At 40.1% G+C, this 19,688-nt stretch overlaps 1 protein-coding gene and 1 non-coding gene across 2 annotated transcripts; one reads left to right on the top strand and one right to left on the bottom strand.

Annotated features, from left to right (window-relative positions):
- Window positions 1-4,420: 4,420 nt before the first annotated feature.
- LOC138869841 (small nucleolar RNA R71) lies at window positions 4,421-4,525 on the bottom strand. The gene has a single exon (XR_011400092.1). It is a non-coding gene; the product is annotated as a small nucleolar RNA R71 (small nucleolar RNA).
- A 568-nt stretch (window positions 4,526-5,093) lies between these two features.
- On the top strand, window positions 5,094-6,101 carry LOC104214669 (uncharacterized). Its single transcript, XM_070145776.1, has one exon. It carries the CDS (start codon window positions 5,094-5,096, stop codon window positions 6,099-6,101), a length of 1,008 nt encoding a protein of 335 aa, XP_070001877.1.
- Window positions 6,102-19,688: the final 13,587 nt, after the last annotated feature.

Below are 19,688 nucleotides of genomic sequence, written 5' to 3'. Positions count from 1 at the left end.
GCAAAAGAGTTATGCAGACCGCAAAGTTCGAGATGTGGCTTTTATGGTTGGTGAGGGGGTATTGCTCCGAGTGTCGCCTATGAAGGGCGTGATGAGATTTGGGAAGAAGGGCAAGCTTAGCCCTAGGTTCATTGGCCCGTTTGAGATTCTTGATCGAGTTGGAGAGGTGGCTTATAGACTTGCATTGCCGCAGAGCTTATTAGTCGTGCATCCAGTGTTTCATGTGTCCATGCTTCGGAAGTATCACGACGATCCATCCCACGTGTTAGATTTCAATACTGTCAAGTTGGACAAGGACTTATCTTATGAGGAGGAGCCGGTGGCTATCCTAGACCGGTAGGTTCATCAGCTGAGATCGAAGAGTTTTCCTTCTGTTCGTGTTCAGTGGAGAGGTCAGCCTCCTGAGACATCGACCTGGGAGTCCGAGTCCAATATGCGGAGCCGTTATCCCCATTTTTTCCCCGACTCAGGTACTTCCTTCTTCTATCCGTTCGAGGACAAACAGTTGTTTAACAGGTGGAGAATATGATGACCCAAAAGGTCATCACTTGTGTTTCAATGAAATTCTATGTTCCGAGGCCTTAAAAACCTCCCTTAGCACCAACTCGATTTGCGTGTGCAATCCAGGTGCGTAGCCAGAAAGTTTAAATGTGAAAATCTGTGAAAAATGATAAGTTTTGACTATAAAATGAATAAATTTGACTTCGGTCAATGTTTTGGGTAAATGGACCCGGACCTGTTATTAGACGGTGCCGGAGGGTCCGTAGGAAAATATGGGACTTGGGCGTATGCACGGAATCGGATTCTGAGGTCCCAAGCCCGAGAAATGAATTTTTTAAAGAAAATTATTTTCTAAAATTGTTTAAAGAAATTTGAAATGAAATTTGCTTAGAAGATGATGGTATCGGGCCCGTATTTTGGTTCCGGCACCTGATATAGGTCTTATATATGATTTAAGACGTTTCTATGAAATTTGGCGAAAAACGGATGTCATTTGACGTGATTCGGACTTAAATTGCAAAATTGATGTTTAAAGAAGTTTTGAGAAATTTCATTGATCTCGAGGTTTAATTTGATGTTCATGATATTATTTTGGTGATTTGATTATACGAATAAGTCCGTAGGATGTTTTTGAGGTTTTGTGTGCACTTGGTTTGGAGTTCCGAGGTCTCGGGTGAGTTTTGGGTAGGTTCCGGGATATTTTAGGATTAAAACCAAAAGTTGCAGGCCTCTGAACCCGCCAGTGCGGTCCGAGGTCGGCCTTGTGCGGTGCGCGGTGTAGGGCTATGCAGCCGCAGTCGACTTTCTGCGGTCCACACATGGGCGCTACTGTGCGGCCACAGTTGACTTTCTGCGGTCTGCACAGGGCACTGGAACGCAGTACCCTCAGGAAGGCCTGTGCCGCCGCAGTCCATTTTGTGCGGTCCGCACAGGGGGTCTGAGAGGGGTATAAATAGACGGCATTTTCAGTCATTGTACATTTTTCAAAACCTAAAAAACATAAGAGGCGATTTTTCAAACAACATTTCTTCTCCAAATCAATTGTAAGTCATTTTTAACTAGTTTTCTTCAATCATTAACATCTTTTAACATGATTTCAACTTCAAATCAATGATTTTCATGGAGGAAATTGAGTGTTTTGGGTAGAACCTAGGTTTTTTGAAAATTAGGGATTTGGACCTCGATTTGAGGTCCGATTTCAAAACAAATTACATATTTGAGCTCGTGCGGGAATGAGTAATCGGGTTTTGGTTCGAACCTCGGGTTTTGAACACGTGGGCCCGGGGCCAATTTTGACTTTTTGGGTAAAACTTTGGAAAACTCATTTTCATGCATTCAAATTGATTCATTTAGCGTTTATTGATGTAATTAAGTAACTTGTGGCTAGATACGAGCGAATTGGCGGAGGAATCAAGGGATAAAGCTATAATTGAAACTTGAGTTGTGTTCGAGGCATCGAGGTAAGTGTTTGGTTTAACCTTAGCTTGAGGGATTAGGAGTTGTGTCTTATTTGCTACATGTTAATTGTGGAGTACGACGTATAGGCATGGCGACGAGTATCTATACGTTGGTGTCAAGCATGCCTGTGAGTCTTGTATTATAGTTGTTATGACTCTGTTGTGATTTATTGCGCTTCATATATTATTATCACCATTGTTCCCTTGCTGGGATGTTTGTTTGATATTAATGATCCCTTGCCGGGATGTTTGTTTTGATAGTATTGTTCCCTTGCCGAGATGTTGTTGACATATCATTATTCCCTTGACGGGAAGTTATTATATTGCTTTTGTTCCTGATGATAGGCAATAATTACGTATTTTAGTCGGTTATTACACTCTAATTTACTGCACTTTAGTTGAGTTTGCGCTTTAATCGCTAATATTTTGCACTAACGATGTGTTTTATGCCTTGTAGGAGTGATTCCGAGCTATATAGATGTTATGGAATGAATTCAAGTGATTTGGAGCTTTGAAGTCTGAGTAAAAGCCCAAGGAATTAAGTTGGGATCGTGTCAGGGGTCAACTTTGATAGTTAAGAATAAACGAAGACTCGATAGGGCATATTGCGCACTGCCTAGTAAACTACACATAAACTTTTGCTCAAAACTCTATTTTGGCTCCACAATATATGGTTGAAAACCTAACTCAAAGGTATATAACTTTCATGTTTTACGTTTTTCCAAATTCTAAACGGAACAGGACGAAACGCGCGAGATTTGAGCCAACACGAACGAAACCGGGAAAAAGGGTCAGTTGGGTGCCACAGGCAGTGCCTGGCGCCACCTGTGGCGCCAAAAACAGTATGCACAAATAATGAGGCGCCGTGGAGGGCGCCAGGTTGGGCGCTGGTTACGTGAAATATGTCCTATTTTGCCCGGGACAAGTTTATTTCGGCCCTAGAACTACCCAACTGATATAAAAGCAAGACTAAACCTATTTTGAGGGAGGGGACGCCACTTTGGAGTAGAGATACACACGGGATCGTGAGGAAGCGAAGAATTCTCAGTTTTCTTCATCTTTTTCTAGTATTTCCAATTGATTCAACACTTATGCAATTGTTTGATTACATCATGAGTGGCTAAACACCTATTATTCTGGGGTTGTGATTTAGCCATGAATATTGTTGTTTGATATTAGCTTGACCTTGATTATAATTCACTCATATATGGTTGTTTCTTCAATTCTGTGTTGAATTGCTTAATTGTCTGGCCAGCAGTTAGGTTCTATTTACTATCTATGCTATGCTTGGGAAAGCCGTGTTTAGATTAGAGAAGAATTGAAGAGAGCATGATCTTAACCCTTAGGGGGAGTGAATTTGTGGTTAGGATAGGAATATACCTAGTCACCATGCTTAATTAAATATCGTGATCTTAATGCGTTCTTAATAGATTGATTTCATAGGAATATAGGCATTAATCTATTGAGAATAGGTGAGTAGCACTTCGGGAGAAGGATACGAGAGCATTTATCGATTAATTAGCAACCATGAGTGAATTATATGAAAGGGAGAGTTAATTAGAACACAATACGATTGGTGAATCGATCACAACTCTGGAATACTTGTCTCTACTGAATACACAACAATCAACTCGTTACTTGATAACTTAGTTATTATTTAGAATTGTAGTGTAATATAATCATATTATTGGACTTTGATTTTAGCTGGATTGAATAACAATTTTAGTGATTTAGTGAGTAGTTTACACAAGTCTCTATGGGTTCGACACTCAACTTATCATTATATTACTTGTCGACCACGTATACTTGCGTGTGCGTTTGGGAGCAACAAGTTTTTGGCGCTGTTGCCGGGGACTTGAATATTAAGTACTTTCTAGTTTTTGCTTTAATTGTTTATTTAGTCTAGTTTAACGTTACTTGATTGTTGCTCAGATCTCAGGAACTTTGATTGAATGCTTAGGGTAAAAAGCCAGGATCGACTTTAAGGCTTTGACCCCGAACCTGAGAAAACATTTCACTGAAGGTTGAGGGAATCAAGGGATACAAACAATATTCAAGCACTCATTCAATTTCATGTGAATATGGCAGAGGAGCAACATATGGCTGTTCAGGAGGTAGAAATGCCCCGTATTGCTAATGTTACCTCCAGCATAGTGAAGCCTAGAATCATTGGGCACTTTGAGCTGAAACAGAGCATGATCTAGTTACTTCATGCAAACAGGCAATTTATGGGTCTTCCACACGAGGATCCACAACAACATATTCTGAACTTCTTGGAGATTAGTGATACTTATATCACTAACGGGGTCACTCCAGATTATGTGAGGCTCACACTTTTTCCATTCTCTCTGTTGGGCGAGGCTAAGCGATGTCTAAATGCAGAACCAGCTAATTCCATTACATCATGGAATGATTTGGCAAGAAAATTTCTGGCAAGGTTCTTTCCTTCAGGCAAAACTGCAAAGATCAGAAGTGAGATAGTGGCCTTCAAACAAAAAGCGGGAGAATCTTTATACTCGTCTTGGGAAAGGTTCAAGGGGCTACTCAAAGACTGTCCTCATCATAATCAGACGAATGAAGTGTTAGCTCACACTTTCATAGAAGGGCTACATGTTGAAACAAAGATCGTGGTAGATGATGCAGCTGGGGGTCAAGTGTTGGAGAAAAGCTTTGACAAGATATATGCATTATTGAACAAATCTCCAAGAGCAATCTGGATTGGCAACGAGATATGGGCAGACACACAGTACAAAATCACCAGGGGTTCTCGAATTGGATGTTGTCTCAGCATTGTCAGCACATGTCTCTATGCTGACCAACCAAGTCAATCAGATGACCATGATCATTAACAAGCAACAAGCCCAACCAGTGCAACAAGTTCAATTATTTTGTGAAGTATGTGGAGAGGGTCACATGAGCAATCTATGCCCAGCAAATCCAGAGTCTGTATATTTTGTGGGTAATGCAAATCGAGGCCAAACTAATCAGTATGGGGACACTTACAATCCCAATTGGAGGAACCACCCAAACTTCTCTTGGGGTGGAAACCAAGGTCCTCAGAATCTGACACCTCAACAACAATATAGACCACCTCAGGTTGAACAACAACTGAGTCCTACAAGTCACCTTTAAGACATGTTAAAGAAAGTGATGGCTGAACAGCAAGCCCTCGCCGCAAAAATGAGAAATTTGGAGCGTCAAATGGGACAACTTGCCAGTGCTCAAAACACTAGACCAGCTGGAGATCTTCCAAGTGATACTGAGCCCAATCCTAAAGCTCAAGTCAATGCGGTTACCTTGAGAAATGGAAGAGCACTAGAAGAAGTTCCAAAGAAAAAGAATAATACAGATCATCCTGAAGGAGAATTAGCTCCCAAGCCAGTTGAGGGGAATGCGAAAGATGATAAGGGACCCAATCCAGTAATTGAGACTAGGCCACCACCTCAATTTCCACAAAGATTGCAGAAGCAAAAAGATGGTGTTAAGTACAAGAAATTCCTAGATATTTTGAGCCAAGTGAGTGTGAATCTGCCTTTGGTGGAAATTTTGCAGGAAGTGCCTAAGTATGCAAGGTATCTCAGAGATATTGTGGCAAACAAACGAAGACATGCAGAGTTCGAAATAGTTGCACTTACTGAAGAGTGCAGTGCCAGAGTTCAGAGTAAACTTCCTCCTAAGTTGAAGGATCCTGGGAGTTTCACAATTCCCTTGTCTCTTGGAAAACAAGAAGTTGGTAGAGCCCTGTGCGATTTTGGGGCTAGTATAAATTTGATGCCATCCTCTTTGTTCAAGCAACTCGGATTGGGGGTGCTTAGACCTACTACAATCACTTTACAGCTAGCAGATAGATCACTAGTCATGCCCGAAGGAATTATTGAGGATGTGTTAGTTCGAGTGGGAAAGTTTATTCTTCCTTCTGATTTTATTGTTCTTGATTACAAGGCAGATGAGGAAGTGCCCATTATTTTGGGACGACCATTCTTAGCTACTGGTGGAGCAATTATTGATGTGAGAGCAGGGAAGTTAAAAATGAGAGTTGACGATGAGGAGGTCACTTTTAATGTGTACAAGGCACTTAAGCTTCCTAAGCATTATGAGGACTTGTGCATGATTACTGTGGTAGAATCGAAGGGGATAAAGTAGAGTCCTTATGTGAATTATAGTGATCCAGATGGGACAACTGAGTTAAAGGATGTGGTATTTCCAGCTGAGCGTGTTAAGATGATTGAGAAAAGAACCAGAGATGAAAGAGGAGACCTTCCGAGAGCGTGCAAAAAGGCTAGACTTCATAGGAGAAAGAAGAAGAGAAAGCGCCCAGCCTGAGCAGAATAGCAGAGTTGTGCCACGACTATAAATAAGGCGCTTGTTGGGAGGCAACCCAACCTGTATATCTTTTATCTATTGATTAATTTTCTTTAGTGTCAAGTTTTGTGTTATTTTTATTTTGCGGAGTAGGGGAAGTCTGAGTACCCAAAGTTGAAGTTGAGGAGCATGTTTGATCTTAAGTGTGGGGTCGTCCCAGCCCTTAATATTGAGGATCATGTCCGAGCTAGGTCTGAGAGGGTCTCAGGGAGTATTTCTCCACCTTTGTTTTAATATTTCTCTATGATCATGCATCGAGGACTATGCATAATATAAGTGTGGGGTGGGAAAACTACTTTCTGGAGTATAATTATTTTTCTTTTATAACTCGTAGTAGACATAGTCTAGGTTAAAAAATAAATAAATAAAAAGTTGAAAAAGCTCGGACTTTTCCCGACGATGGATCTTTTGGATAATTTTCTTGAGGGATTAAAGTCCGATTTAAAAAACACCAAAAATATTTTTTTTGAATAGCTAGGTAGTATTCCTTGTTTTTCTTTGGGCACGGGTTCTTTTCAAGGATGTAGCTCGAACCGGGCACTTTTAATTTCTTTTTAGGAGTAGTTTAGGAAGAAACTGAGTCGTTCTGAGATACTCACTGGCATGGTTGATGCTGGAACATTAGGCTATGACATACATTGTGTTTTTCCGTATATTTGGTTTGAATTGTAAAGCCTAAGTAAAGTAAATAGTCTGTTTTGTGATGCCTTTTCTCAGTTGTCTGACTTGTATGCCACATAGTGCAATGTTGCTTAAATTTCTCATTTATTTGTGCTTGCTTGACTTGAGAGTTGAACAGAACCGTCTTGATTGAGTCATGTGCAACGTGTGTGTGAGGATTCGTGATTTTCTGTGCTATCCTGTGTAGTCTAGAACTTGCCCCGTGTGTTAACTGAAGCGAAATTGTGAGTTGTTCTAATCTAGGAGATGACGTAGGTATTTTTCTTGCTTGATCATAGATGTGCTTGTCACATAAAAATAAAATTTTCCGTTGCTAGCCCCTTTGAGCCTATAGACCTTTTTTTTGGCACCCACATACAAGCCATACCGCTATTTTGTTCTTAATTTGATATTGATTGAACCTTTGCCTCCTAAGGCACTTAGTCGCTAAAAGAAGTAAGGTGATATATTGGGGATTAGTTTTCGAGTGGAAACATGGAAGGGCTCGTTGGTGCACTAAAGTTGAAATCAAAAGTCACTAGCCGATGAACTTTAATGTATGGAGTGTGTGAAGAAAAAAAAGAGAGAGAAAGGAAAAGAAAAATTGCAAGAAAAGAGAAAAAAAAACATGATAGTTCAAATAATGTAGAAAAATACACACCTCCAATTCTTATTGATTTGTGCTAGTGACAAAATAGAGAAGTGCTTAAGTGAAAAGAGGGCTATGTTGTATATGGCAAGTGATTTGGTTGAGAAGAATATGTGCTTGAAGTGTAAATGTAGTGTATTAAAGTGCTTAGGAGGGTGAGTCACTATTTCTAAATATATCTTACCCGTCCCTTAACCTACATTATAACCTAAAAGTCCTAATTGATCCTAGATTTGACTAGCTTAAATTAGTGGAGATATACACTACGGGAAAGCTTATGGAACGACCACGGGATGCATATGAATTCTTTGTGAGAGTGAGCGAATTTTGTTCAATTGTGTGATGTCCTTAAATTATATTCAAAAGCATATTTGAATGTGTGGACCAATTTATATTCACTCTCAGTTTGTTGGTGAGGGCACATGATCTCATGAATGATTGGTAATATTGTAAACTTTCTTGTTGGGTAAGTGTATAAATTGAGGGTACTTAGTGGTTCCAAGTCGGTTTGTGAGGTTGGCTGGTGACAATTAGGTTATTGGAAATTATTGAATTGAAATATTATACTTGGGCTTGCTTAAACGGGAAGAATGTGAATTTTTGTGTGTTCATGCTTGTGTGCCGGTATTGATCATAGTCAAGGGTATAATGTGTGGTTTAAAGTTAAAGTGCTCCTCTATAATTGATACTTGTACGTAATTGGGAGGGGGGGGGGTTATTAGATAGTCCCATTGCTCGAGGACGAGCAACGTTTAAGTATGGGGTGTTGATGATAGGCTATAATTACGTATTTTAATCGATTATTACACTCTAATTTACCGCACTTTAGTTGAGTTTGCGCTTTAATCGCTAATGTCTTGCACTAACGAAGTGTTTTATGTCTTGTAGGAGTGATTCCGAGCTATATAGATGTTATCGAATGAATTCAAGTGATTTGGAGCTTTGAAGTCTGAGTAAAAGCCCAAGGAATTAAGTCGGGATCATGTCAGGGGTCAACTTTGATAGTTAAGAATAAACGAAGACTCGAGAGGGCATATTATGTATTGTCTAGTAAACTACACATAACATTTTTCTCAGACCTCCATTTTGGCTCCACAATATATGGTTGGAAACCTAACTCAAAGGGCTACAACTTTCATGTTTTACATTTTTCCAAATTCTAAACGGAACAGGGAGAAACGCGCGAGATTTGAGCCAACACAAACGAAACCGGAAAAAAAGGGCCAGTTGGGCGCCACAGGCAGTGCCTGGCGCCACCTGTGGCGCCAAAAATAGTATGCACAAATAATGGGGCGCTGTGGAGGGCGCCTGGCGCCGGGCTGGGCGCTGGTGACGTGAAATATGTCCTATTTTGCCCGGGACAAGTTTATTTCGGCCCTAGACCTACCCAACTGATATAAAAGCAAGACTAAACCTATTTTGAGGGAGGGGACGCCACTTTGGAGTAGAGATACACACGGGATCGTGAGGAAGTGAAGAATTTTCAGTTTTCTTCATATTTTTCTAGTATTTCCAATTGATTCAACACTTATGCAATTGTTTGATTACATCATGAGTGGCTAAACACCTATTGTTCTGGGGTTGTGATTTAGCCATGAATATTGTTGTTTGATATTAGCTTGACCTTGATTATAATTCACTTATATATGGTTGTTTCTTCAATTTTGTGTTGAATTGCTTAATTGTCTGGCCAGCAGTTAGGTTCTATTTACTATCTATGCTATGCTTGGGAAAGCCGTGTTTAGATTAGAGAAGAATTGAAGATAGCATGATCTTAACCCTTAGGGGGAGCGGATTTGTGGTTAGGATAGGAATATACCTAATCACCATGCTTAATTAAATATCGTGATCTTAATGCATTCTTAATAGATTGATTTCATAGGAATATAGGCGTTAATCTATTGACAATAGGTGAGTAGCACTTCGGGAGAAGGCTATGAGAGCATTTATCGATTAATTAGCAACCATGAGTGAATTATATGAAAGGGAGAGTTAATTAGAACACAATACGATTGGTGAATCGATCACAACTCTGGAATACATATCTCTACTGAATACACAACAATCAACTCGTTACTTGATATCTTAGTTATTATTTAGAATTGTAGTATAATATTATCATATTATTGGACTTTGATTTTAGCTGGATTGAATAACAATTTTAGTGATTTAGTGAGTAGTTTACACAAGTCTTTGTGGGTTCGACACTTAACTTATCATTATATTACTTGTCGACCACGTATACTTGCGTGTGAGTTTGGGAGCAACAGTTCCCTTGCCGGGATTCCTTGTGATTATCATTGGCTTGTAATTGGGAGCGGGTGGTACGCCTACTACAAGATATGATGAAATGGGAGCGGGTAGTACGCCTACCACAAGATATGATGAAATGGGAGCGGGTAGTACGCCTACCACAAGATATAATGAAATGGAGCGGGTGGTATGCCTATCACGAGATACAATGAAATGGGAGCGGGTGGCACGCCTGCCACGATATACAGGAATCGGGATCGGGTTGCACGCCTGCAATTAGATGTGAAAAGAAAGTGAAATCTGTCTTTGTTTTTCCTCATTCTTATTAGTGGTTGATTTTGATTCCTTTATAATTCTCTTGATATTCTGTTTTAACTGTTATTCCCCGAAGCATGTTTCCCCCTCCTATCTTTATTTGTTTATTTCTGTATTTCTTTTCTGCTGTATATATATAATTGCACAGGTTTATCTGGAGTCTGGTCCTAGCCTCGTCACTACCTCACCGGGGTTAGGCCAGACACTTACCAGCACATGGGGTCGGTTGTGCTGATGCTACACTCTGCACTTATGTGCAGATACCGGAGCAGCACTAGGTCAGCAGCAGTAGTTTGGGAGCCAGCCTTCAGCCCACCGAGATTTCGAGGTAGTCCTGTAGACGTTCGCAGGCCCAACGTCTCTTCTATTAGTTATTTTGTTCTGTTATCATTGTATCTGAGACCGACAGTGTTCCTTCTTTCAAACGTTTGTATGTAGTAATCATAGATAGTCCGTGAAAGTCTAGGTAGAGGCATATGTTGATTTCCAAATTATTTTGGTTTATTTTATTTAAGTCTTCCGCTTAATCTCATATTCCGCTATTATTTAAATGTTTATCACCTGTTAAAGCAAGTTGTTAAAAGGATTAAAACAAAGAAGTAAAGAATTTTCTAAATTTCGTGGCTTGCCTAGCTTCTACGAGTAGGCGCCATCACGACTCCCGAGGGTGGAAAATCCGGGTTGTGACATAGACAATCTATTAGAACTGTGAAATTGACTAACAATGAGGTCGTGTATGAGGCCATAATTGCAGGTCTCGAATTGGCTAAGAGCCTGGGGGCTGAAGTAATCGAAGCTAAATGTGATTCCCTCCTTGTGGTGAATCAAGTCAATGGGATGTTCGAAGTAAAAGAGGAATGAATACGAAGATACTTGGATAAACTACAGGTAACGCTACATCGATTCAAGGAGTGGACCCTGCAACATATACCCCGGGATCAAAATAACGAAGCTGATGCTCTAGCTAACTTGGGATCGTCCGTTGATGACAATGAGTTCAACTGGGGAACGGTCGTACAACTCATGAAATCGGTAGTGGAAGAAGGCCATGCCGAGATAAACTCGATAAGCTTAACTTGGGACTGGAGAAAAAAGTATATAGACTATATGAAGATCGGGAAGCTACCCTCAGATTAAAGAATCAAGAGCTCTGTGCATGAAGGCGGCCATGTTCAGCCTGTCCGAAGATAAAACCATGTTCAGAAGAACATTCGATGGGCCACTTGGCATATGTCTGGGACTGGGAGATATCGAATATACCATGAGGGAAGTTCTCGAAGGCACCTGCGGGAACCATTCAGGTGCCGAATTGTTGGTTCGTAAAATAATTAGAGTCGGCTACTACTGGATCGACATGGAGAAATATGCAAAAGAGTTCGTACAAAAATGTGACGGATGTCAGAGGCACGCATCGATGATCCATCAGCCCGGGGAACTACTGCATTCGGTCTTGTCACCTTGCCCATTCATGATAAAGGAAATGGACATCGTCCGTCCCCTGCCGTGGGCACCCGGATGGGCTCAATTTATATTATTTATGACTGACTATTTTTCTAAATGGGTTAAAGCTCAAGCATTTGAGAAAGTCAGGGAGAAAGAAGTTATTGATTTTATTTGGGACCACATAATATGTTGGTTCAGAATGCTAGTCAAGATTGTATGTGACAACAGGAAGCAGTTCATCAGCAGTAAGGTGAGCAAATTTTTCGAGGACCAAAAGATCAAAAGGATCCTATCGACACCCTATCACCCTAGTGGAAACGGGAAAGCAGAGTATGCAAATAAGACCATACCCCAAAACCTTAAGAAGAGATTGACCGACGCCAAAGGAATAATGGAAGGAAATTTTGCCCGAAGTCCTGTGGGCGTACCATACGAACTCAAAATCTAGTACCGGGGCCACCCCATTCTCGTTGGTATACGTGCTGAAATGCTAATACTGGTCGATGTAGGAGAATCGAGTTTCAGATTCCGATATGCGACCGAGGAGTCAAATGGTGAGGCTGTGAGCACGAGCCTGGAACTATTGGACGAGAGGCGCGAGGTCGCCCTCGTCCGGTTGGCCGCCTAAAATATGGATCGAAAGGTATTACAACCGGAGAGCCAACCTCCGGCACTTCAATATAGGGGACTTGGTGTTAAGAAAGGTGACAGTGAACACTCGGAACCTGAAAGAAGGGAAGCTGGGACCGAATTGGAAAGGTTCGTATCGAATTATCGGGATTACCGGTAAAGGTTCATACAAACTCAAAGCAGGAGACGGTGAGAAACTTCCAAACAACTAGAACATAACCTACTTAAAACGATACTACTACTAAGGTACGACCCCGTTTTCTTTTTTTCTTTTTGTGTATTGTGAATTGGACTAACACTTGCAGGCAGCAGCCAAAGAATGATGCGACTGTTCTAGTTGATGCGGCTGTCCCAAATGGGTTTTCCGACAAGATTTTTAACAAGGCAACATTAGGATCGTGCTAACTTAGAATCAAAGACCGGGTATGAACTGGAATCGATGGTCACATCAATAGTATCCAAGCCCTCTCGATGATCGACCTTGAATATTGGGGGCCATCACCCTCGGGTAATAATTTTAGCAAGGATGGAAACTTTGTGCTTGAACAGTCTGGGCTCAGTGGATATGATTTATAGTAAGTGTCAAACGGTCAAATGAACTGTGCCCGCTTAGACTACCTAAGCTATAGCATGAAGCTTGTACACACTTACAATATTGTATGCACAGGAATGAAAGAAAGTTTCTACCTTGCATATACATATTTTTCCCCTTAAGATTAGTACATTTTGTTCCTTAAGGATATTGAGCCCAAGGGCCGCCTCTATCCGGATCCAAGAGATCACCCCCACTCGAGGACTATCATCTAAGGCAAACTCGGATGGCTCGAGCTATCGAAGCCCCGAGGCACAGAAGCCTATTAGGTAGTGCCTAAACTTAAAAGGCTACGACCACCCCTACTCAGGGACTGTCGTCCAAGGCAAGTTCGGATGGCTCGGGTATCGAAACTCCTTCTAAGCCGCATCCAACTCGGCCTGAAGGCTCTTGGAAACTTCTTCGTGTTGCTAGATGAGAAGCTTATACGAGTCCCTCTTCTCGGTGAGCTCCCTGACCTCGGCCTCGAGCTGGTTAACCTCAGTTCGGCACCTAAGAAAACTTTCATGGTGAAGAACCGAGGCCTACAAAAAGATAAAAGAAATAAGACACGAGGGATATTAAGAACTTATCCAGAACACGAAAGAGCGTAATGACACCTTACCCGATTCAGCGCCTGCTACGCTTCGTTGAACAAGCACGATACATCCACCTCGTTCATTTTCTCCTAGTCTTATTTGGTTACCAGGCACCGGAGGTAACTCGCTACTCCAACAAGGGCAGAAAAATCGGGCATCCTCCGAGACAGTGATAGTTATTGACCTCCTACGTCCGGGATCCACACTCGGGCCGGGGAACTTGTTTATCAATTTGGGCTCGAGGTTAGACCGTTAGCTTCTGAAGGAGGGTCCTTCCTCATCACCTCCAAGTCGCCCAACCTGGAGGAGTCTTCTAGAGCTGTCGAGTCCACACCCTCGAGAAAAGAATGAAGGGGATCGTCCGCTCTATGGGCTCCTTTATTGCACCGCTCTCTTACCACTCGGGCCTCATCAAACATGGACTCGGTGAATGAAGGCAACCGGTAATATTTATTACATTGGGTGCCTCCTTCAGTGCATTACCGGTATCCCGGGAAGTCTTGGCCCCGTTTCCTCATCAACCTACCTAATATGGGGGAGATCAGCCTCGTGGATCTCCTATTTAATAGCCACCTACTCCTCGGGGGGAGTTGGCCATGAGCCACGAAAAAATCTTCTTCATCGGTCTCAACCCTGAGCCGGAAGAGCGAGTCCGAGTCGCGTGCACGAGAGCTGGAGTTCTCCTTTGGCTTATGGGCCAACCTTCTCTTTGTTTTCTTCTTCTCCGAGCTCGGGAAGCTCGGAGCCTTCCTTTTCTTCTTCTCTCCTTCTACAGCGGGGGACCAACGGGTAGGTCCTCATCCCCTACTGTAGGTCTGAGCTCAATGGTCTTAGGCAAACCTGTAGAGGGAAAAAGAAAGAAAAGAGGGTAAGTACGATGCTAAGGGGAAAAGCCAGAGGTTACCTATTCGAGGAAGGGTCCTACCATGAGAACGATATTCCTAGCGACCCTACGAGAGTTTGCGCCATGAGAGCTCGGAATAAGGCATCTGTGAGCAAATGCCCTTGATCCACTCCTTGAGCCGAGGGATGGAGTTTGGGACTCGAGCAAGGGCTGCACCATAGCAAATACAGATGAGAAAAAGGAAGATAAAACATAAAATCGACATTTAAAAGAAAGTTATACTTACGTGATACGTTCCACTTCTCGGAGAATGGCCTGAACTCGGCAGGGATCAAGTCTGCGGTCCTCACCTGGACAAAGCATCCCTGCTAGCCCTGATCCTAGTCCTCGTCGATGCTTGAAAATGGGGTTTTGCTAGCCCAGCGTACGAGCTTTATTAGTCCCACATAGAAGATTTGGGGACTATACAAGCAGTGTAGATGATCGATGGTGAACGAGCAGGAGTCGATTTTGTTCATAAAGAATTGGAGGAGGATTACGATCCTCCACAGCGATGGGTGGATCTGACCGACGCATACTTCATTCCTCCTACAGAAGTCCAAAATGACCAGGTCCACCGGGCCTAGTGTAAAGGGATAAGTGTAAACACTCAGATATCTCTCGATATGTATAGTAATGGCTTCCTTATGGTCGGGGATCACTATGTCCTTTCCTACCCAGTTGCAGTCCTTTCGGACTTCAGGGAGGACATTTTCGGTGATCGAGCATATATATCTTGATGCCTCTTCATACCGACCCTGCACCGGCAAGGGCCTCTCAACCTTAAAGTCATCAGCAACCGAACAACCTCTGGGAACGAACATTTTCAAGGGAGGTTCGGCGGTCGATTCATCGGTAGCTGCTTTAGCAGTGGACTTCTCCAAGACAACCACATCGGGAGCGGTCTCCTCGATTTCGGTGGTTAGCTGTGAAGAAGAGGAAGCAACTTTTTGGGGAATATTTTTGGAGGTTTTCACCATTGCTATATGGGGAAACGTTTGGAAAATATAAAGAAAGGTTGGGAGATGAAGAGTAAAAGCTTAGCTGAAGGAATCAAGTGCACTGGTATAAAGTGAATAAAAGTTTGTAATTTGTTGTGAAATCTTGAAGAACAAAGGTAAAAATAATGGAGTATGAAGAAAGGTAGTGATATCCTGAAGATTCGAAGGTAGAAGATTGGTCAAAAGTGAAAAATGAACGAATGAGGGAGTATTTATAGAAGCTTTGCGCCGTTTCCCGTCCAGGACGACCTGCCAATGGTTGACACACATTTGAAGCCATTGTGACGCAACTGACGAGACGTTTCAGATTCTTTGTCATTTTTGTTACGGCGTATTCAAGAAGGAATCGAAGAGCTCATGTCGTTTCTCATCACCTCCATAAACTTGCTCATGTCGTTTCTCGTCACCTCCATAAACTTACTCTCTGAGAAACGAGGGGACTATCTGTGTATGGGTAAAACCAAACCCATAGGACACCTCGATTTCCGATGAAGTAAACGGAGCAAGAAACGTGAAAGCAAGGAACCAGAATTGAGGTAAGGAGTCCCTCGATCCGGGGTTCAGGTAAAACACCTGCCCTCGGGAGTATCAGGGCCATGGTCCCCAGGTCTGGTTCGAACCCCAAAGGCCTCGAGGAGCATTACCAGATGACCGAACACGACCAACAAAAGGTCGTAATATCCGCGACCGGCCAAATACTACGACGTGAATCTCGACACGTATCGGCAGAGAATTGGTGATTAGTTAAACAGAAGATTTTTACCTTTTATAGAATTATATTTAGGGTGAAACTCCCCTATTATATAAAGAGGATCTGATTATTCATTAGACATATTGTAACACATATATCAATGCAATATACTCTTATTTTCTTTGTTATTAAAATTACTCACTTTTATTCATTAGTGTTTTGTTATTGTGAGCCCGGATCGAAGGCAGGCATCTCATTAAGTCTGTTATTGAGTCTGGAATCACCCCTCTTAAGTGGTTTGACAATTCATTACGTCCTTTATCTGTTTAAGCTAACGCAGTCTATTATTTGTATTGAATTAATCCGCATATCCTTAAAACCATATATAAATTCAATTATTATCCGTTTTTGTAGGTAAACAAAGTCATGAGTAATTAAAAATATCCTGTTAGAAAGCGCTTCTCTCTTTAATGGGTTTTACGTTGTGCATACCGAATTAATTAGGATCCCAATATGAATATCAATATTTAGTGGGAAACCAAAAAAGTAGTGGAGGATTTACTGCTGGACGTGACCTTGATCCATCTGGAAGAAAGACGTGCTGGAGTTCAAGAAATCAGGATCTTGTCTGTTTACACTAATCTTATAAGTATTTCACAACACTACTTGACCAAAGCTGTATTATGATAAGTGATATTAGATTAATACTGCTTCACATGGCCATTTTTTATTCATTATTTACTGACGAAGTCTTTGCAATAGCCAATAGGTCTTCCAAAAGTGACAGTAAGAATTTGGTTAAAATAATTTCCTCAAATAATGCATATCACAAACATGATATTGTTTATCCATAAAATAGTACAGTTAGATTTGTTGTGTAGTTTATAGACAAGCAAACTGATTTGATCCCAAAATGATAAATAAATTAAATAAAAAACAAGATTTAGCGTTAAAATCGAAGGAAATGACAAGCTTGGTTTTGGGAGCGAGTGTTCCGAGGACAGCAATAAGAACAGTACTAGACAGAAAATAAAATTATATTATTTAGCTTGAGAATAAAATGTAGCATAAAATTTTGCCAGAGATTTTCGTGTCTTACTGTGGTCATTGAAACCACTATTTATAGCTATACTTAGGGAACAAGATCTTACGATCAAGCCACTTTAAATGACAATAAAAGGGGTCATTGCCATAAATGTTAAAATTCTCTGCAACGGTTACATATTTAATATTAAGGAATATTCTTCATTAAATGACATCTGACGGCAAACATTCGTTTGCTTCCGTTGACCGCATTCCCTTCAGGATCTACCCGGTACCAACCGAAGCTGTTATCGTCGGTCTTGGTTTTCACTCGATTTATTTTCCATCCGCCTCCGATTCTACGTGTCACGCAATCATTCGAGCAATTAATATAAGTCAATTTTACCCTATACAAATATGTTTAGTATTTTTTAATATTGACTACAAAATAAAATGTAAGTACTAAAATCAAGAGGTTAGATTGTTTCAGATAAAAAAAAAAAAAAAAACATATTATCTAGAAGATTTAAATTTTAAGATAATTTATATATAATCCAAATAACTCAAATTATAATTTGATATTTGTGTCCGTGCATCGCCAGAGTATTAATACTAGTTAATTTATAAAAACAAAAGATTGACGAAATGTACAAAAGATATCGGCGACGTGCTCCTGGATTTCGTTAGTAAATTAATAATTAAAACTGATTAAATTAATTATTAATCTACAACATGACATGTCCAACTGTCCAAGCATGAACAACACTGTCCCCCATGTGTACAAGCATTCTCCTCCTCTATCTTAGGATCTAATTTTGACTGCTTTTTTCTAAAGTCTTGTTTCTCTTGACAAATTTATAATATTACAATCATTCCTTAGGTTCTATTTCTTTTATTATGGTATACCTTTAAAATCAATCTTAAGAAGCTGAATTTTCATTATCGTGCACTTTTAAATCTTCTCGAAGTTTGTATGAACCAATAATTGATATCAGAGGCCTAAAATTCGGCGGCTGCGGTGTACCATGACATTCAATATAAATTTATCACTGCTCATAAAGGTTGCTACGGAAGCCTAAATTAATATCTAAGTATATCTTGAAGACATTTTCAAGTATACATAGAGTTTTTACTTAAGTTCCAGAGTGCCGGTGACTCCTCTACCGATAATGTGCGTTCGGCTTTGATTGATCCCAACTAGGGTTATGGTGCAGTGATAAGCGCCCCTTCATTCTTAAGCAGAGATTTCGGGTTCGAGTCCTGAATATGGAGTCGTCTTTTTAGAAAACACTTTACCTCCAATGCAGGACTTTTCTGTACGAAATCAAATTTAATCGAGCCCAAATACAAATACCGAATATCAGCTGGAAAACCAAGAAACACTAATAATTGGTTCTTAAGATCACATTAAATTTGAATTCACACCATTAGATAAGACGTACAGTCTGGAATAGTAGATATGTGTCGTGCAATGCGTAAATGGCTGCAAATATTCCTCGATCGATCTCTTTGCTGTTCCCACATATTTCATCCATTTTAAAATCTCAATTTTGGACCATATATTTAGTATCATTATTGATTGGAAGATGACACTGTATAGCTATTAGGGGTGTACATAGGTCGGGTTGGTTCGAATTTTACAATTACCAAATCAAATCAATTGTGTCGGGTTATTAAATTTAAAGACCAAACCAACCCAATAAAACTCGGGTTTTTCACTCTCGGGTTTTCTCGGATTTTTTCGGGTTTTCGGATTTTTTCGGAGTTTTTTTTCCAGTAAAATCTTCATAGAACAAAACATATAAATTGTGCTCAAAATATTTCTTTAATCCAAGTAAGATACAACTATATAATATATTTTCCAAGAAAATAATACAAAATATGAGATGTGTCATGGCATTATCCTAAAATATTCAACAATAAAGACAATAAAATTATGTAATATAAATATTGCTAATTAAAAAGCCATAATAAAAATAAACATAATCTAAAAGTACTAAGTCATGCTAAAATAAGTAGACTAATAAGGGAGTATTAATTACATGACTAAACGCTAAAGAAAAAATAAAAATAGGTTATGCATTTTTATCTAAATTATTGCAAAACAAAAAATAGATATTCAATACATTCCCGTTCGTGGTATTGAATTGAATGTCTTTTGTTAGCATTAGTATTGATTTGATTTTGGTTTGGACTTTTGTTAGAATTATTTAATTTACTAATGTTAATGGCTATAAAACTTATTGGAGCATTCAAAAGTTCTTAGTCCAACCTTAAAATAATACAGTAAAAGATAAAATTATGATTTTTTTTTTAAGAAATATTTATAAATTATATCACAATAAGTATATTTATATATTAAATATATCTAAAATTTCTATATATGTAATGTCGGGTTGGTTTGGTTTCGGTTTGACTTTTTTTAGTTAAAACCAAACCAAACCAAACCATGATCGGGTTTTTTTTCCAACATCAAACCAAATCATAGTCGGGTTTTTTTTCTCAGTTTGACTCGGATTATCGGGTTGGTGTGGTTTTCCGATTTTCTTTGTACACTTAGCTGCTCTGAAAATAATAATCCAAAAATATATATATTTTTATATTTTTTATGTATATATACATACATTTCTGTATATTATATATAAAATAT

This window comes from Nicotiana sylvestris, chromosome 5 (assembly GCF_000393655.2).
Source record: "Nicotiana sylvestris chromosome 5, ASM39365v2, whole genome shotgun sequence".
Lineage (NCBI taxonomy): Eukaryota > Viridiplantae > Streptophyta > Magnoliopsida > Solanales > Solanaceae > Nicotiana > Nicotiana sylvestris.
The sequence above is the reverse complement of the archived record's forward strand: the minus strand, read 5'-3'. Positions and strand labels throughout refer to the sequence as shown.